Source organism: Haemaphysalis longicornis, unplaced genomic scaffold (genome assembly GCF_048455015.1).
Source record: "Haemaphysalis longicornis isolate Haplotype H1 unplaced genomic scaffold, Haemaphysalis longicornis Haplotype H1 scaffold_6, whole genome shotgun sequence".
NCBI classification, from domain to species: Eukaryota; Metazoa; Arthropoda; class Arachnida; order Ixodida; family Ixodidae; genus Haemaphysalis; species Haemaphysalis longicornis.
The window spans coordinates 146,593,779-146,608,183 of NW_027526407.1; the positions used below are offsets into that span (position 1 = coordinate 146,593,779).

The 14,405-nt window shown below is 43.7% G+C and overlaps 1 protein-coding gene across 1 annotated transcript in view; it reads left to right on the top strand.

Annotated features, from left to right (window-relative positions):
- LOC144141977 (uncharacterized) overlaps positions 1 to 14,405 on the top strand; it is a 53,410-nt gene that overhangs the window by 25,719 nt on the left and 13,286 nt on the right. Inside the window, exon 2 of the mRNA XM_077673406.1 lies at positions 13,665 to 13,910. Within this exon, the coding sequence (XP_077529532.1) occupies positions 13,675 to 13,910 (236 nt within the window). The 5' untranslated portion in view covers positions 13,665 to 13,674. The remainder of the gene's footprint in view (positions 1 to 13,664; positions 13,911 to 14,405) is intronic.

Below are 14,405 nucleotides of genomic sequence, written 5' to 3' on the forward strand. Positions count from 1 at the left end.
GTACGTACGTTATCATGTGCTATGAAAACTGATGCTGTTTAAAAGCTGGTTTACATATTGTTCAAGAATGGCAGTGAATGGCAGTTGTTACTGGTTCATCACCACAAAGGTCAAGATGGATTGCCTGTTTGGCCTGTCCAAGAGAGGAGTTATCTCCTTGTAGCCTGCAGAGTGATTTGCGGGCTTTTTTTCTCGTCAATCGAAGCTCATGCGCTTCCAACACTTTGATCCCACACACTCTTATTAGGAACTCACCCCCCCCCCCCAACTCCTTTCTTTTTTCTTACACTTTGTTGGAGCTCTGGCTGGCTCCCCATGCTGCCATCAATTTCATGGCTTATCAGGAGGCCCTCTGCAATCCCATGAACTGGATCCTCAAAGTGATCCACCCCAACTTCCAGAATTCCAAATCGTCGGCACCATGAAACTGAGCTTTGGCTTATACCCCTGCCATACGTCCACGAAAAATGACATTAAGTGCTTAAGGCCTTAAGCTTTAATGCCATTATTTCGCTGCTACACACAAAAATCTAATGCCATTTGCTACAATGTCATTTTTGTTTAAGGAGTTCCGCACAACTCATTCACCTTCACGAACGCCTTAAATCTGCCTACTCCTGAACGCGATGAGCACCAAATGAAACCAATGGAACTCTGAACTCTGAACACCAGAGGGTTGAAGTGGAAGCGTAACTGAACTTCGAATTAAGACGATTTTTTTGTGCACTCTTGGTAGTGAATTTCTGAAGAAGACGAAGTTAACGAAAACAGTGGCAAAAGGCAAAACATCATGTTACTCGTCGTGTTAAATTTTTCGGACTTGGCTACCGCTGGCACGGTACGGCCGCTGCTGACGCCACTTTTAGAAACGGCTCACACCATTTTCAAGAAAACACTATTTGTCATTCCTTGCGCTGCTGAGTATGAGGTTGCGGGTTCGATTGCCGGCCGCGGCGGCCGCTTTTCTGATGGAGGCGAAAAGCAAAAACGCCCGTGTGTACGAGATTTCGGCGCATGATAAAGATCCCCAGGTGGTCAAAATTAATCCGTAGCCCTCCACTACGGCATGCCTCGTCACCTGCGTTGCGTCGGTGCGTTAAACCCACAGTCAAGTCAACTATTTCTCATTTTGTTTTCTTTGCAAAAAACATTTTTAACCCTTGTACGACATTTTTCTCTACGTTAAAGACTTCTAAAATATGAGTGAATGCCTTTTGGTCATGATCACCATCATGCGTAACACATTTAATGCCTTTGCGTTTTCGCGTACGGCTCACCTAATTTATGTCATTCGGTATCTTTAGACCTTAAACACTTAATTTCATTTTTTGTGTTCGTGTGGCACGTGTATTAGATCCTTAATAGTGAACCTTCATCTCTCTCTCTCTCTCTCTCTCTCTCTCTCTCTCTCTCTCTCCCTGCAAAAATTCCAATTCAGAAAGGCTTTTTGGGCTTGTATCAGAAAAAAAAGCCTGTCAAGACCTTTTGAGGTTGATTGCAAGGAGCGCATTGTTGTAGAATTTAATCTTTGTGTAAGACAAACAAGTCAGTGGTCACATGGGGAATCATGTTATTTCTTGTTAAGAACTGGCCGCGTGCGAGTGCAAGAATACCTTAGTTAGCAAGTTTCATGTGTGATGTCAAGGTTCATTGTGTTGCTAACAGTGCAAAGTATCCGTTGTAGTTACTTCACTAATAAGCATTTTGTGTTTCTCTGTGCAGGATCAGCCACTGTTTCCAGGCTCAAAGATTACTAGAGCTGAGAGTGTGCTTCTGACAATGGGACACAGCCTTAGGCATTCCATGTCTAAGGAGGCAACGGAGAGTGTCCTAAAGCTCGTGGAGGCTCACCTTCCTGATGGGACAGACTTTCCCTCAACAAAGTATTCTTTTTATAAGAATTTCTTTGCGTGCAGTAAGAAGACACGCCATTTCTATTGTCCGTGTAAGGCATACATTGGTGAACTTGATGACGCCACTGATGTGATTACATGCTCCGACTGCAAAAAGCTACTCCAAGTGAAATATTTGGGAAAAAACTCATTGTATTTTTATATGCTTGACTTGGAGGAGCAGGTTCGTACCGTTCTGGAGGAACGCGGCACTGTGCCAAACAAATTTGCTCCTTCATATAATGCGGTGACATCACACAGAGTGCAGCTTACCACAATTTGCCACTACAGCCAGGGGACCTTACAGTCACATTTAATACAGATGGTGTGCCGCTGTACGAAAGTTCAGGTTTTGGAATATGGCCTTTACTTCTTCAGGTAAATGAGCTGGCCTACAAAGAACGTACACAAAGGCTCCTCCTGGCTGGCCTCTGGTTTGGCCCGAAAAAACCAATAATGAACTGCTTTCTCCTCCCTTTTGTGCAAGAAATGAACTTGCTTTCAACCCAAGGGGTCCGCTGGAAAGACAGGTCTGGGGCAGAGAGAACATCTAGGGTTTTTCCTGGCCCATGCACTGTCGACACTATTGCAAGGCGAGATGTAATGGCCATGGCACAGTTTAATGGCGAGCATGGCTGTGCATGGTGTGAGCAGCGTGGTCAGATTGTTTCGAAGGGCAGAGGGCACTGTCGTGCATACAGTGCCAAAGTACCTGTCCGAAAGAGACGGACCGATGACTCTTTCATAAAGAATGCCAACAAAGCCCCGACTAAAAAGAAAAAGTCCAGCTGTGGAATCAAAGGTCTCAGTGTCCTAACCTTGCTTAGTTACTTCAGCTTTAGTTGTGGATTCGTAGTAGACTACATGCATGCTGTGTGTTCAGGTTTTGTCAAGTCTACAATGTCGGTTTGGCTGGAATCTGAAATGTGCAAAGATTTCAGGATTCGTGAGAATGTTGAGGAGGTGAATGAATTGTTGGTACAAATGACACCGACCTGGGAACAGTCCCGGCTTGGTCGCCCACTTGCGATGCGTGTTCACTGGAAGTCATCAGAATGGAGGAATTGGTTATTGTTTTATTCCCCTGTGATCCTTCGTGGTTACATTCCTGCACCTAACTACAACAACTGGATGAAGTTCGTTGAAATGATGCATTGCATGCTGGCTGCAACCATATCAGTGGAGGTTCTTGGTCTGCTGAAAACTGACATGAGGAAATTTTTGGAGGAGTACGAAGGCTTGTATGGCAAAGAAAGCATGTCATACAATGCGCATCTCCTCATTCACCTCGTTGACTGTGTCAGTGACTGGGGTCCTTTGTGGGGATATTCTTTATACCCATTTGAATCCATGAATGGCAGATTAGGGAAATTTGTGTCTGGCACGCGGTATGCAGAAGTGCAGATTGTTGACAAGTTCAACATTCTTTATGCTCTTCCAAAGCTATGGAGGCATGTATCCCAATTCAAGCTACATGGATATGATTGCGACAAACACTTCGAGCGTCTTCTGAAGGGATATAGCCTAAAAAAGAATTGCGTACGTGTTGGGAGTGTGCTGCTGCATGGAAAAGGCACGCTAAGAAATGGCTTGCTGCACAACAAAAAGATGAGCATAGGAAATTTCTGCTACTGCTCTGCCGTATTGGACAAGTCTAGAAGGTCGAACTCTTTCATTCAATCAGGATCCATAATTGGACGCATTTCAGACATCATGGTAACCTGCACCTGTGGGCAAGCAAGGGGAAGGTGCAGTTGTCTTGTGACGCATGTCAGTCTTCATGTTGAAGTGTTTAGGTCAGTGCACAGCGTTATAACAGGCAAATACAACAGTAGTGGCACTGTATTTGTGCAGGCTGAACCAACAGGTCAATTTGTGACTGTGGCAGCCTCATCTGTGACTAAGTGTGTGGTGATGAATCATAATGGTACTGTTTATATGTGCACTCTGTGGGATGAACTTGTTCTTGAGGCTAAATAATTGTTTTTTGTTGAGCCAGTTGTAATTGTCAATTGTAATTCATTGTAATTCATTGTCATTGTTCATTGTAATTGTAAGTTGGAATTGTTCAATTGCATGAAATGTAATTGTTCAAGCTACAAGGTGTGGCCGTTGTCCTGCAGTGTACACAAATAGCTGATGACGGTGACATTTGGTAATATGGATCTGGTGTTTCAATTTTTTAGGGTTTTGTGTGCCAAAGCATTTCAGACATCATGGTAACCTGCACCTGTGGGCAAGCAAGGGGAAGGTGCAGTTGTCTTGGGCCGCATGTCAGTCTTCATGTTGAAGTGTTTAGGTCAGTGCACAGCGTTATAACAGGCAAACACAACAGTAGTGGCACTGTATTTGTGCAGGCTGAACCAACAGGTCAATTTGTGACTGTGGCAGCCTCATCTGTGACTAAGTGTGTGGTGATGTGTGGTTTGTGTGCCAAAGCAGCACCTGGCCTTTGAGTTATACCCTAGTGAAGGGTTCCACATCAATTAAGACCATCAGGGGATCTTTAAAGGGGTCGTGAAAAGAAAATGCATTTGTCTTTGCTTAATTTTGTCTGCTTGAACGGCCTTTGAAGAACATAAATCCCAAATATTTTCGCAATTCATTGCTTCTGGAAGTTAGAAGGCGCCTTTGAAATTCTCGTTTTGAAGCACATCGCAAGCAACCATGCACGCATCGTCGGTCGGCAGCGCAACTAGAGTGACGTCACGTCAAGTACATTAGATAGTTCAACGCGTTCAACATTCTTTGTGTATTTTGTTCTGCAAAGCTGCAAACCCGATATTTTAAAAATAATGCATCCTTTATTCGTTGCCAAAAAACAGTTTTCTATCCATGCGAGCGGTGTAGTGACCGCTGAGTTGTCTGGCAACCATTGCAGCAAAACTCTGACATACTGGCTGTTTGTACAGTTTGTAGCGCTGAATTTCACGTTATTTTGCGTAGTTCTCTTCGGAATCTTACCCTCTTTGTCTGAAATGGCACAGAACCGCTCAGGCAAAAAAAAAAAAAGTGCCCCGTATGCGATTTGAACTTGCGGCCGTCGGGCCAGCCCAACATTGCGGACAGCCTAGTCGGATACTTTGTCCACTACACTACCGATGTGAGAAGTGCGTTCGGCGAAAAACTGCTGTATAAAAGCCTTTTCGCATTGTTAACCCAGAAGTTTGTTGTGTTTTCATAAATTCTAATCAACCCCGAGCTTTAACCGCCAACTTACTGTTGAGCGCTTCTGCAGTAAGCCAAAAGGGAGCGTATGCAATGAACGAAACAGCGTTAGCAGCATTGTTTATTGCAAGAAACAGGAAAGAAATCGTCGAACTGCGTAATAGCGGGACTCGGCGCTGCATCACTGCTTCTCGCTAGTTATTGTTGCGCTCGAGTAAATGATGGATGGGTTTTAAGTTCCGACTACTCGAAGTTCCTTCGATGAACGTGTTTATGTAATAAATTCTCACTTTAAGCGTTCGGTCATTTATCTCATCAGGTCAGACGTTTCACGTTCGCGCAACTCACGTATATGGGCTACGTGAGACAGATGTCGGCCGACTTGTGCAAGAATATCGGCTAGCAAAACGACAGTATAGACTCGTGCGAAACAGCGTAAACAGTTTACGAATGCAGTTTAGGTTAAACGTGGTTACTTCTGCCTGCGCCACTCGCCCGCGTTGTTGACTGAAAGTCGACCATGTTGATCAATCGTATCAGAGATCAGACATCTCCCCGTTCAGTTGCAGGGCGAGTTTCATCATGGCGCCGGTGTTGCAGCTTTATCTGACTCTTTGCGAGCCTGCTCCATGCCGACATATTGTGCAGACAAGGGAGAACTATGATTGGCTGCTTACTGACTTACTGAAACGTCACTTCACGAGTTGAGGAGGAAAGCCTCTGTGAAACCGAAACTGCATTTGTTTTCCTATTTGCCGATATCGGGCAACGAAACGGGTATGCATTATTTGTTTATCAAGGTTCCATGGTTATAAGCGCACACACAACACAATATTTTTGAAAATCTCTTCACGACCCCTTTAACAAGTACCAAAATCTCGAAACACGGGCATTTTTGTTTTTAGGGTCTATAAGGAATGTTCATTGATCAGTTTCTCTTCTTGTTTTTCTGGTAAAGCAAACATATTCTTTGTGCTTTGTTTTGCTGATGCCTGTAGCCTTCCCTTTAGTGTTGTGGTAGTCTAAAATAAAGAAAGTCTTTTTTTGTCCATTCTCCATCTGTGCATTACATTTTTTATATTCTTTTTGTAGAAATAAGTTTCAGGAAGTGCATCTTCCCTGTTATTAATGGAGCCATGAAGAGGAGTACAACCTTGCTTAATTTGAAAGAATGAATTTTTTGAAGCTCACTCAACTTCCTGTCACTGTGAAGAAGACTTTTTAACCACAAAAAATACGAAATATTGAAAAAACCTTAAAATTTTGTCATACACGACATCAGCAATGACGTAATAGGGAAATTATATCTAAAAACAGAGTTATCAGTGTGTTAACTCCATGTTAGCAATCACGTAATGCAATCAGACAGAACTAGGCGCACGTGCACTGCGGTTGCACAGTAATGTCTCTTGGCTGTGGCTTCGGTCGGCCACCACCAATCATAGTAACACATCCTGGTTATGTCATAAGGAATCAACGTTAGAGGGGCTGGTGAGTCGCTGTTGCTTCCTCTGTTTTGCTTAATATCTATAGATTGTTTGATATTTGCGTTAAAATTGTTATCATTGTTATTGGGACACAAGCCTTTTGAATGAACCAAACTTGCATTTTATCTTCAGGGCCCTTTCAAATGCATGCACACGTGCACTTGCACACACTGCAGCACATTACAGCCGAACCTGAATAACTAAAACTAAGCCAATGCAAAAGTGTAGGCGACCATTTTGTATGTATTTCAGCCAACTTATCTCAAGCACGGTTTTCTGACACCATTTCAAAGACATCTTGCCTGCCTAAGTTCAAAATAACTCCCATCAGTTGGAGGTATATATTGGAACTCAGCATTGGAACAAGGCTTTTATGTTACAAACTGCATTGTGTTGAGGTTTTTTTAACAAGACTTAGACTATTCAGAAAAAAAAAGAAGTGGGACCATGAAAGCCACAAAACGGCATGTGCAATACATACACTTCAACTTTCATTGACAATTTTGTTTGCACCTTTCTTCCTGTTTCTGACTTCCTAAACCCAACCCCAGCCCGCATCATCCTTATGGGCCCTCCACTGCCTGGCACTCTAGGTTGTCTTGGTTGTTTTTTGTTACGAGGTGAATCTAGTATCGTTTAAAATTGGTTATAATCAATACTTAAAACGTGGAATGAAACAGTCATCACTAGATTTTTACTCCTTGTTAGTACACGTATCAAAAATTTGAAAAAAGTTCACGTGTTTCATACATGCCTGTGCCACAGGAATGTCAAGTGATTTTTTAAAATTTTTGTAAATAATTGTTTAAATTACTAATTAACAAACTCTGCATTCTGTTTTAGGGCACACGCTTATGTTAGCAAATTAGATCCTTCTGACAAGTGAAGCGAGCCCACTTTATGAAAATCTCATTTGGTTTTGGTTTTGGATCAAGGTACATGCCCCTACAGATCGAGTTCACCCTCGATACACGCATTGCAATGGCGTTGCAAATATCGTGTGGAATACCAACAATTTGAGTTTTATGTACGTGCCAAGTACTCCTTGGTCATGAAGCGTAGTGCTGCGTGCAGTGTATATATAGGGCAAGATTAATTTAGACAAGATGCAGGCTCTTAGAAGTACTCACACTAAATTTTTGCTTTTTGGTTTTCGTGCTGTAAACAATACCTCTTCGGCCGCTATAATTATGAAAAGCGGCCAGCAGCATGCATAGAAATAAATACAATGCAGTGATTTCAACCAGTTTTGGTCGCCAGCAGCGCAGATGGACGTTCTGAGTTACGCCGAAATGTATTACGTTACAAAAAATCACGCGTTTTTCGCATCGTCCGCTTTGATGGCACGTGGTCTGCATGTGAATTCGTGTAATTAGGCGTTATTTACCGGATTTAAGTTTTAATTGGAACACATTAGAGTTCACTTTTTGTTCATGATGTCTGTCTTCAATTGGTTTTGAAAGCCTGTATATACAGTGTTCATTTTTTCTCACTTTACAAGAATTGACGATGCCATATATGTGACAAAAACTGCCTGGCGAAACGAGACCACTGACAACAACAGCGCTAGAGAGTGCTTCCCATTCCTGAACGGGATAGCTAAATCTGATGTGATGGGGGACTACTGCGCACTTCCCTATCATGTTAAACCAACAAGCATAGTCACTTTATAGTGCATTTCAGATCTGACATCACCCGTACGTACGTGCAAAACCAGCAGGGAATTATTATCTTAATACCAGGCTCTCGCGGCGGGGCAATTAAAATTGATTTTTGACATGCATCTCCGGCCCCGCTCTATATAGCTGCCAAAATTGCTGGGAGCGACCTCCACAAACTATTGAAGCCAATTATATCATTTTTTTAAGATTCCAAATTTGGTGATTGCGGTATATGCATCCTTTAACCTGCATATGTAACGGACATTTTCATTCTCCGTGCACCGCCTCCATTGAAAAAACTTGGATGAAAAACTTCAGAACCAACAGAAACTTTCTTAAGTTATCACGTTAAAACTTCAATAGAATTTCTAGTGAGCTTATATTGAGTTAGTTGCTATAGTGAAGACCCTACAAAAATTCAAAACAGCTTTCATAGAGTAGACTCCATAGAACTGCTATTGAACGAGTTCAGTAAAATGTGTATAGAATCTTTATCGAGCCTGAGTAGATTGAGTTTTTATAGGGAGGTCTCTTTTGAAATTCCATAGAGATTTTGTAGATATGAGTAGAGTGAGTTTTTAATGCAAGGTCTCTTTAGAAATTCCATAGAGATTTTGTAGATATGAGTAGAGTGAGTTTTTAATGCAAGGTCTCTTTAGAAATTCTATAGAGATCTTATAGAGATGAGAAGAGTGAGTTTTTATGGGTAGGTCTCTTTTGAAATTTTGTAGAGATCTTATAGAGATAAGGAGAGCGAGTTTTTATAGGGAGGTCTTTTTTGAAATTCAATAGAGATTTTATAGAGATGAGGAGAGTGAGTTTTTATGGGGAGGTCTCTTCTGAAATTCTATAGAGATCTTATAGAGATGGGGAGAGTGAGTTTTTATAGGGAGGTCTTTTTTGAAATTCTTTAGAGATCTTACAGAGATGACTCGTTAGGTCATGAGTCTGGCATGAGTTTCTAATGAGTTCCTTTAGACTCTATAAGAACTCTATAAAAGTTTAATAGGATCGCAACATTCATTTTTGTAAGGGCGTGGCCAAGGAAGACGAGGAGATTCCTGGCCAATCCCCCACGTGGGTATGTGCCATGTCAGCGGCCAGGCTGCGCGCGCCCATCTCCACGTGCGGGGACATCGCCGGTGGACGCAGGTTCAGGGTCGCTTAAGAAGTGCATTGCACTTAAAAGTACATTTTCATACATTCACGAGAACGGATTTGCGGGATAGTTGGTAGCACATCTTGAAGAGGTTAACAGCACACTTAGAAGAGGCCACTGAGGAAAGAAAAGACAGGGCAAAGCGCTGACTATACCTGGTTTTTTTTTCACACAAGAATAGCATACATACCCTGACATATCCAATAGGAAAGCTAACAAAATTGCTACAATCGTTGCTCGAGATATTACTGCGAAGCAATATCAGTCTAACCCCCAGTTTTTATTCCGGTAAAGCCGCTTTACTCGGCAATTCTCCGGTGCTCCCCCTCGCCATCTCTGCCCCCCTAAAACAATTGCTATTCCCCTGCCAATAAGCACTTCTTTCACAAAATGCGCTATCACCTGACAGCGGCGCTAGCGCCGTTTTCAAATGATTGTGCAGCTCAACGTATCAGTTGTTTCTGAGTCATCATCACAGGACTCAATGCTGGCATGCGGAGTACTGCGCTGGAGGCCTCTAACTGGACAAGGAGTTGCAAGTGAATAATTAGAGGGGCAGTGAAGGCTAAGAGCAAGTTGGGCGCAGACAAAGTTCAACCGCACCACCTCGGCGGCGAAAGATGCTTTTATTGCCGAAAAATTACCAAATGGAAAATGCATTTCGTTCCTCGCGCCATTTCATGACGATTCACGTGACGTCACAGGTTTCCAGAAGCTAGTGAGACAGCGCCTGTGGTCTAGCAGGAAATTAAAAACCTGCAGAGCAAACAATCGCGGCCTCAGGATCCACTGGTCGCGCACTTGGCGCATACGACCAAACAATTTCCTTTCGTACACTTACGTTTCCAACCACTCTCTGTCCGCCGCGGTGGCTCATTGGCTAAGGCGTTGTGCTGCTAAGCACAAGGTCGCAAGGTCGCGGGTTCGATTCCCGGCCTTGGCGGCCGCTTTGCTGATGGAGGCGAAAAGCAAGAACACCCGTTTGTATGAGATTTCGGCGTACGTTAAAGATCCCCAGGCGGTCAACATTAATCCGGAGCCCTCCGCAATGGCGTGCCTCATCGCTTGCTTTGCGTCGGCGCGACCGTACAATCAATCAATCAATCAATCAATCAATCAATCAATCAATCAATCAATCAATCAATCAATCAATCAATCAATCAATCAATCAATCAATCAATCAATCAATCAATCAATCAATCAATCAATCAATCAATGCAACTCTCTATGCGGCAATCTTGGTGGCGCACGTTACGTGAGCTGGTGGTTAAACAACGTGAATGGCAAAACGTCTAGCTGACAGCGCAACCACAGCGCGAACGACGGCAGAGACGCCCTTTTGAGTTGCATTCTCGTTATAAATAGTCGGATTTTACTCGGTTAGATGCACTGGGCATAACAGTTGTGCGCCATCTGTTACGTTAACAGCGCTCAACGTTAAATTTGTGCGGCCCTGTACATCGGCATCGCGACAGGACTTTTAGTAGGACTTTTCGTCAGTTTGCCGTCGCGATATCGTAACGCTTGTTGCGACAGCTGTTGAATGTTTTGCGAAGCGAGTTGCCTATTAGCCCATCGACCAGAAGTGTGCCTAAAGGGCTTACAAACGCCCAAGCCACTACAAACAAACGCCTTGGAGCCAGTGTAGAATGAAAAGAGCATAACATGATACAAATATAATTTTACCTAAGTACGTAGCGTAGTGGACTATGGCAGCGCACAACGCCCAGAATCGAAAAACCCGGTTTCACGCACCGATTTTATTCAACTTGAAGACAAGAAATCATGTCGAACAAACACATCTCCACGGCATGCGCTTGGGGGCCTCAGCGCAAAATTAACAGGCGATCAATTTTTTTCGTTCGTTGTAAGTTTAGCACTAGCATATTGCGATTTAGGGGGAGAACAAGTCAGTTCACTCCGGCGCAAGCCGAGAAGGTTTTAGAAAAAACTCGCACACACTCTACATACTCGGTGCGGGTTGAATAATCACTAGCGATAATTCCAACATAGTAGCCACAGTCCATTCTTAGGAGCACTCAGTCGCATTTCATTGCGAAGTGAACGCAAACACAACCCACACACAGCGTCGGCCGGCGGCCGGCGTGCGAAACTTCGTTTTGGCAGACAGTGCTACGTGAGCGGGCAAAACGCTTGTCGTATCAGAGCTAAACAACTGTCCACATGGAGCGGAACAGTGGAAGGCCGTCGCGCTGCTGTCGGCCAGGATGTAAACAAGGAGATAATAGGCACATCCCCATTAATCCTATTATCTCCCTATTATCTCCCAAGGCGATAATAGGGACATCCCTATTCGTGACTACGCCGAAACTACAATAACCAACGCAACCTCCGATGCTGCTGAGGCTTGGCCGTTTGCGAATGTCGGCACGGCTTGAATTATGTCCGTACATTTATAATCGTTTATGGCTTATGAAACTTAACGGGCCAAGAAATATTTTACGTGACTCTTTGGGAGCTTTTATGCGCGGTTCTGGTTCTGTTGTTCGTCACGTGAGTCTAGGCGCTTCCGCTCAGCCACTGTTGACGTCATCTCTGCTGGGCGATAGATAGCTAAACTTTTTTCATTATTTGCGGGATTTTTTTCAAGTGACTGCCGGAGAGGGTGGTTTCTTCCTTCTCTTAGGATGTCAATCTATCTATTCAGACTACTTTGGTTTTGTATTCAGTGGAATGTCAAAGAAAGGGAGCCGCCCTAACCGCAGAGTGCCTGGTAACTGTAAAAAATAACGAGCACACATAAAACAACTGCACCTACAGAAAGGAAAAGCTTCATGGAGAAAATATTCGGGAATGAGCCTTGTGCGGTTCAAAAATGGTTTTAGAGCCAAACAGAACAACTGTGAATAAAAGGCCTTAAGAAGCGCAAAATAAAGAACAGCCCTTGGTGGAAAGGCTGGCCATTAGGGCACAATGAGAGACTGAGAAAGGAACGAAGAAACATGGAAGGACCATTAATTTGAAGACATGTGAGACAGCTTTATATACATACAGTGAGTTGCAGCCACGTCTCGTTAATATGAACCTCGTTAATATGGACACCCGCAATATGGACGCAAGTTTTGGCGACCGGTCTCTCGCCATGGAGTTTTGCCCCGCTAATATAGAACCCCGCTGCCCGGACTATGGGCGGCTATTTTGGCGACGAAACGGGTGAATACCGGCATTTGTGTCTCGTTAATATGGACACGGGTCCAGAAAACAAGGTATAGAAAATAAGACTGGTGCTCGGGCGCCAGCGCGTACGAGGAACTCACTGTTGGCCGAAGCACACAAAGCCGAAGCAGGCATTTATCTCAGAACGCTCTTCCTTCCGTTACCATCGAATTAGATCGGGAATATTCGTGATCAGCGAACAACACTCCAGGCTAGTGACGACTTCGTGAAACCCTTTCCCTATCAAACAAGATTGCCCGGTGAGGCATACGCCGGAAAAAGCTAGTCATGAGGCTCAGGACATGTCGATAAAAGTTCATTCCAATATTCGCTGCGCGTAAATGAAAAGGCAGTACGCTTCTCTGGTCAGTTTGGCGGAAGCAATGGCTCGTGGTGTGTGTAAATGGGCCGAACATGAAAAAAGGGATGTGCCAGTTCAAAAAGTGCAGTACATGAAATACTGGAGTAAAAAAACATCAACTTTGCATTGATCTAGCGAAGTCGACGCTGCACGCAATTTTTAAAGAATCAGAGAAGTAGAGGAGCGTGCGAACAGCAAGCTCGAATTCCTTATGGCAGCGACACCCAAAGTGTGAACTCCTCGATTTTGGCCCAATAAAGCGTGTTCTTTTCTGGAACTATAGTTCCTAATATTTGTGTTTTTGACCTTCATTCTTTATTATGGACGACTTACATCATCAACGATATTTCTGGGGGACGGAGGGGTCCATAATAACGAGACATGACTGTATGGCATCGGTCAGAGGCTACATCGGCCCGAGTCATATCTTTCTAACAGATTTAAAGATTGACCGCAATATGCCTGCCCTAAGTTCGTCTGAAAAAGGGAAGTGGTAAGTTTATATGGTGTGCGACTGGTACGCGATATTAATTTAGAAAAAGGCTCGGTTCGGTAACGATTAAGAAATCAGCTCATTGGGCCGGTAGCCTCTCCAATATAGTGTATTCGCCATATTGGCATTGCGGAAGCGTCCGTTAAACCTGAATTATTGATACATAGGTTGGAGTGGTATGGACGCGCCCAGAACCAGTGATCATATTGTAGGTTCGTAACAACCGCGGAAAATATCACATGATGATAATTATTTAAATCTTTCAGGGCCACCAATATGGAGGAGAGTAGGGATTTCTCTCTTGGAGCCAAGGTCTTCCTGGGTGACTGGGCGGTCACAGATAATGGAATCCGGGCTTTCGATCGATGTATGCAAGCCACAAGACTTCAGGCGTCTGCGACCATTGAATGTTTCAAAACTGCATTCCTGCCACATGGTGGTACACACGTCGATGGAGGCAGCGGTCAGCGCCGGGATATCCAAGGCCTCGACATTGGATGTGGCCCTGGCAGGTAGAGCAGTTAATTTCTTACGAAAGACTTAGTCTTTCGACACGGAAGAACAGAGTATACGGGTTTTCTGCACGACGTATTTGATACTTTATTTTATTGTAGTTAATTTGATAGCGAGAAATATTGCTTCAAACAAACGTAGCTTTAGCTACAAGGCGTGCGAAATGTCAGTGGAGACGTGGAAATACGGCCCAGTAGAGCAATCTGTTTTTTAAACGGTAAAGGACTTCAAGCACATGGCGCCATCTCCCGGTTCTCTTTCAACACCAGCGACATAAGTTTGGTCAACTGCGAAAAAGGATGAACAGATCAAACATTATGACCTTGAAGTAGAGTGTCTGGCTCCTGTCTTAAATGGTTTCGGTGAATACTTCGCAATCCTTCAGGCTTTGTTTGTCGAAGAGATGTTTTTACTTTTAAACAGCTCTGATTTGTAGACATTCTTGGTTAACAACAGAAATTACGCATGTGTAAGATTCCTTTACTTGTAGTGTG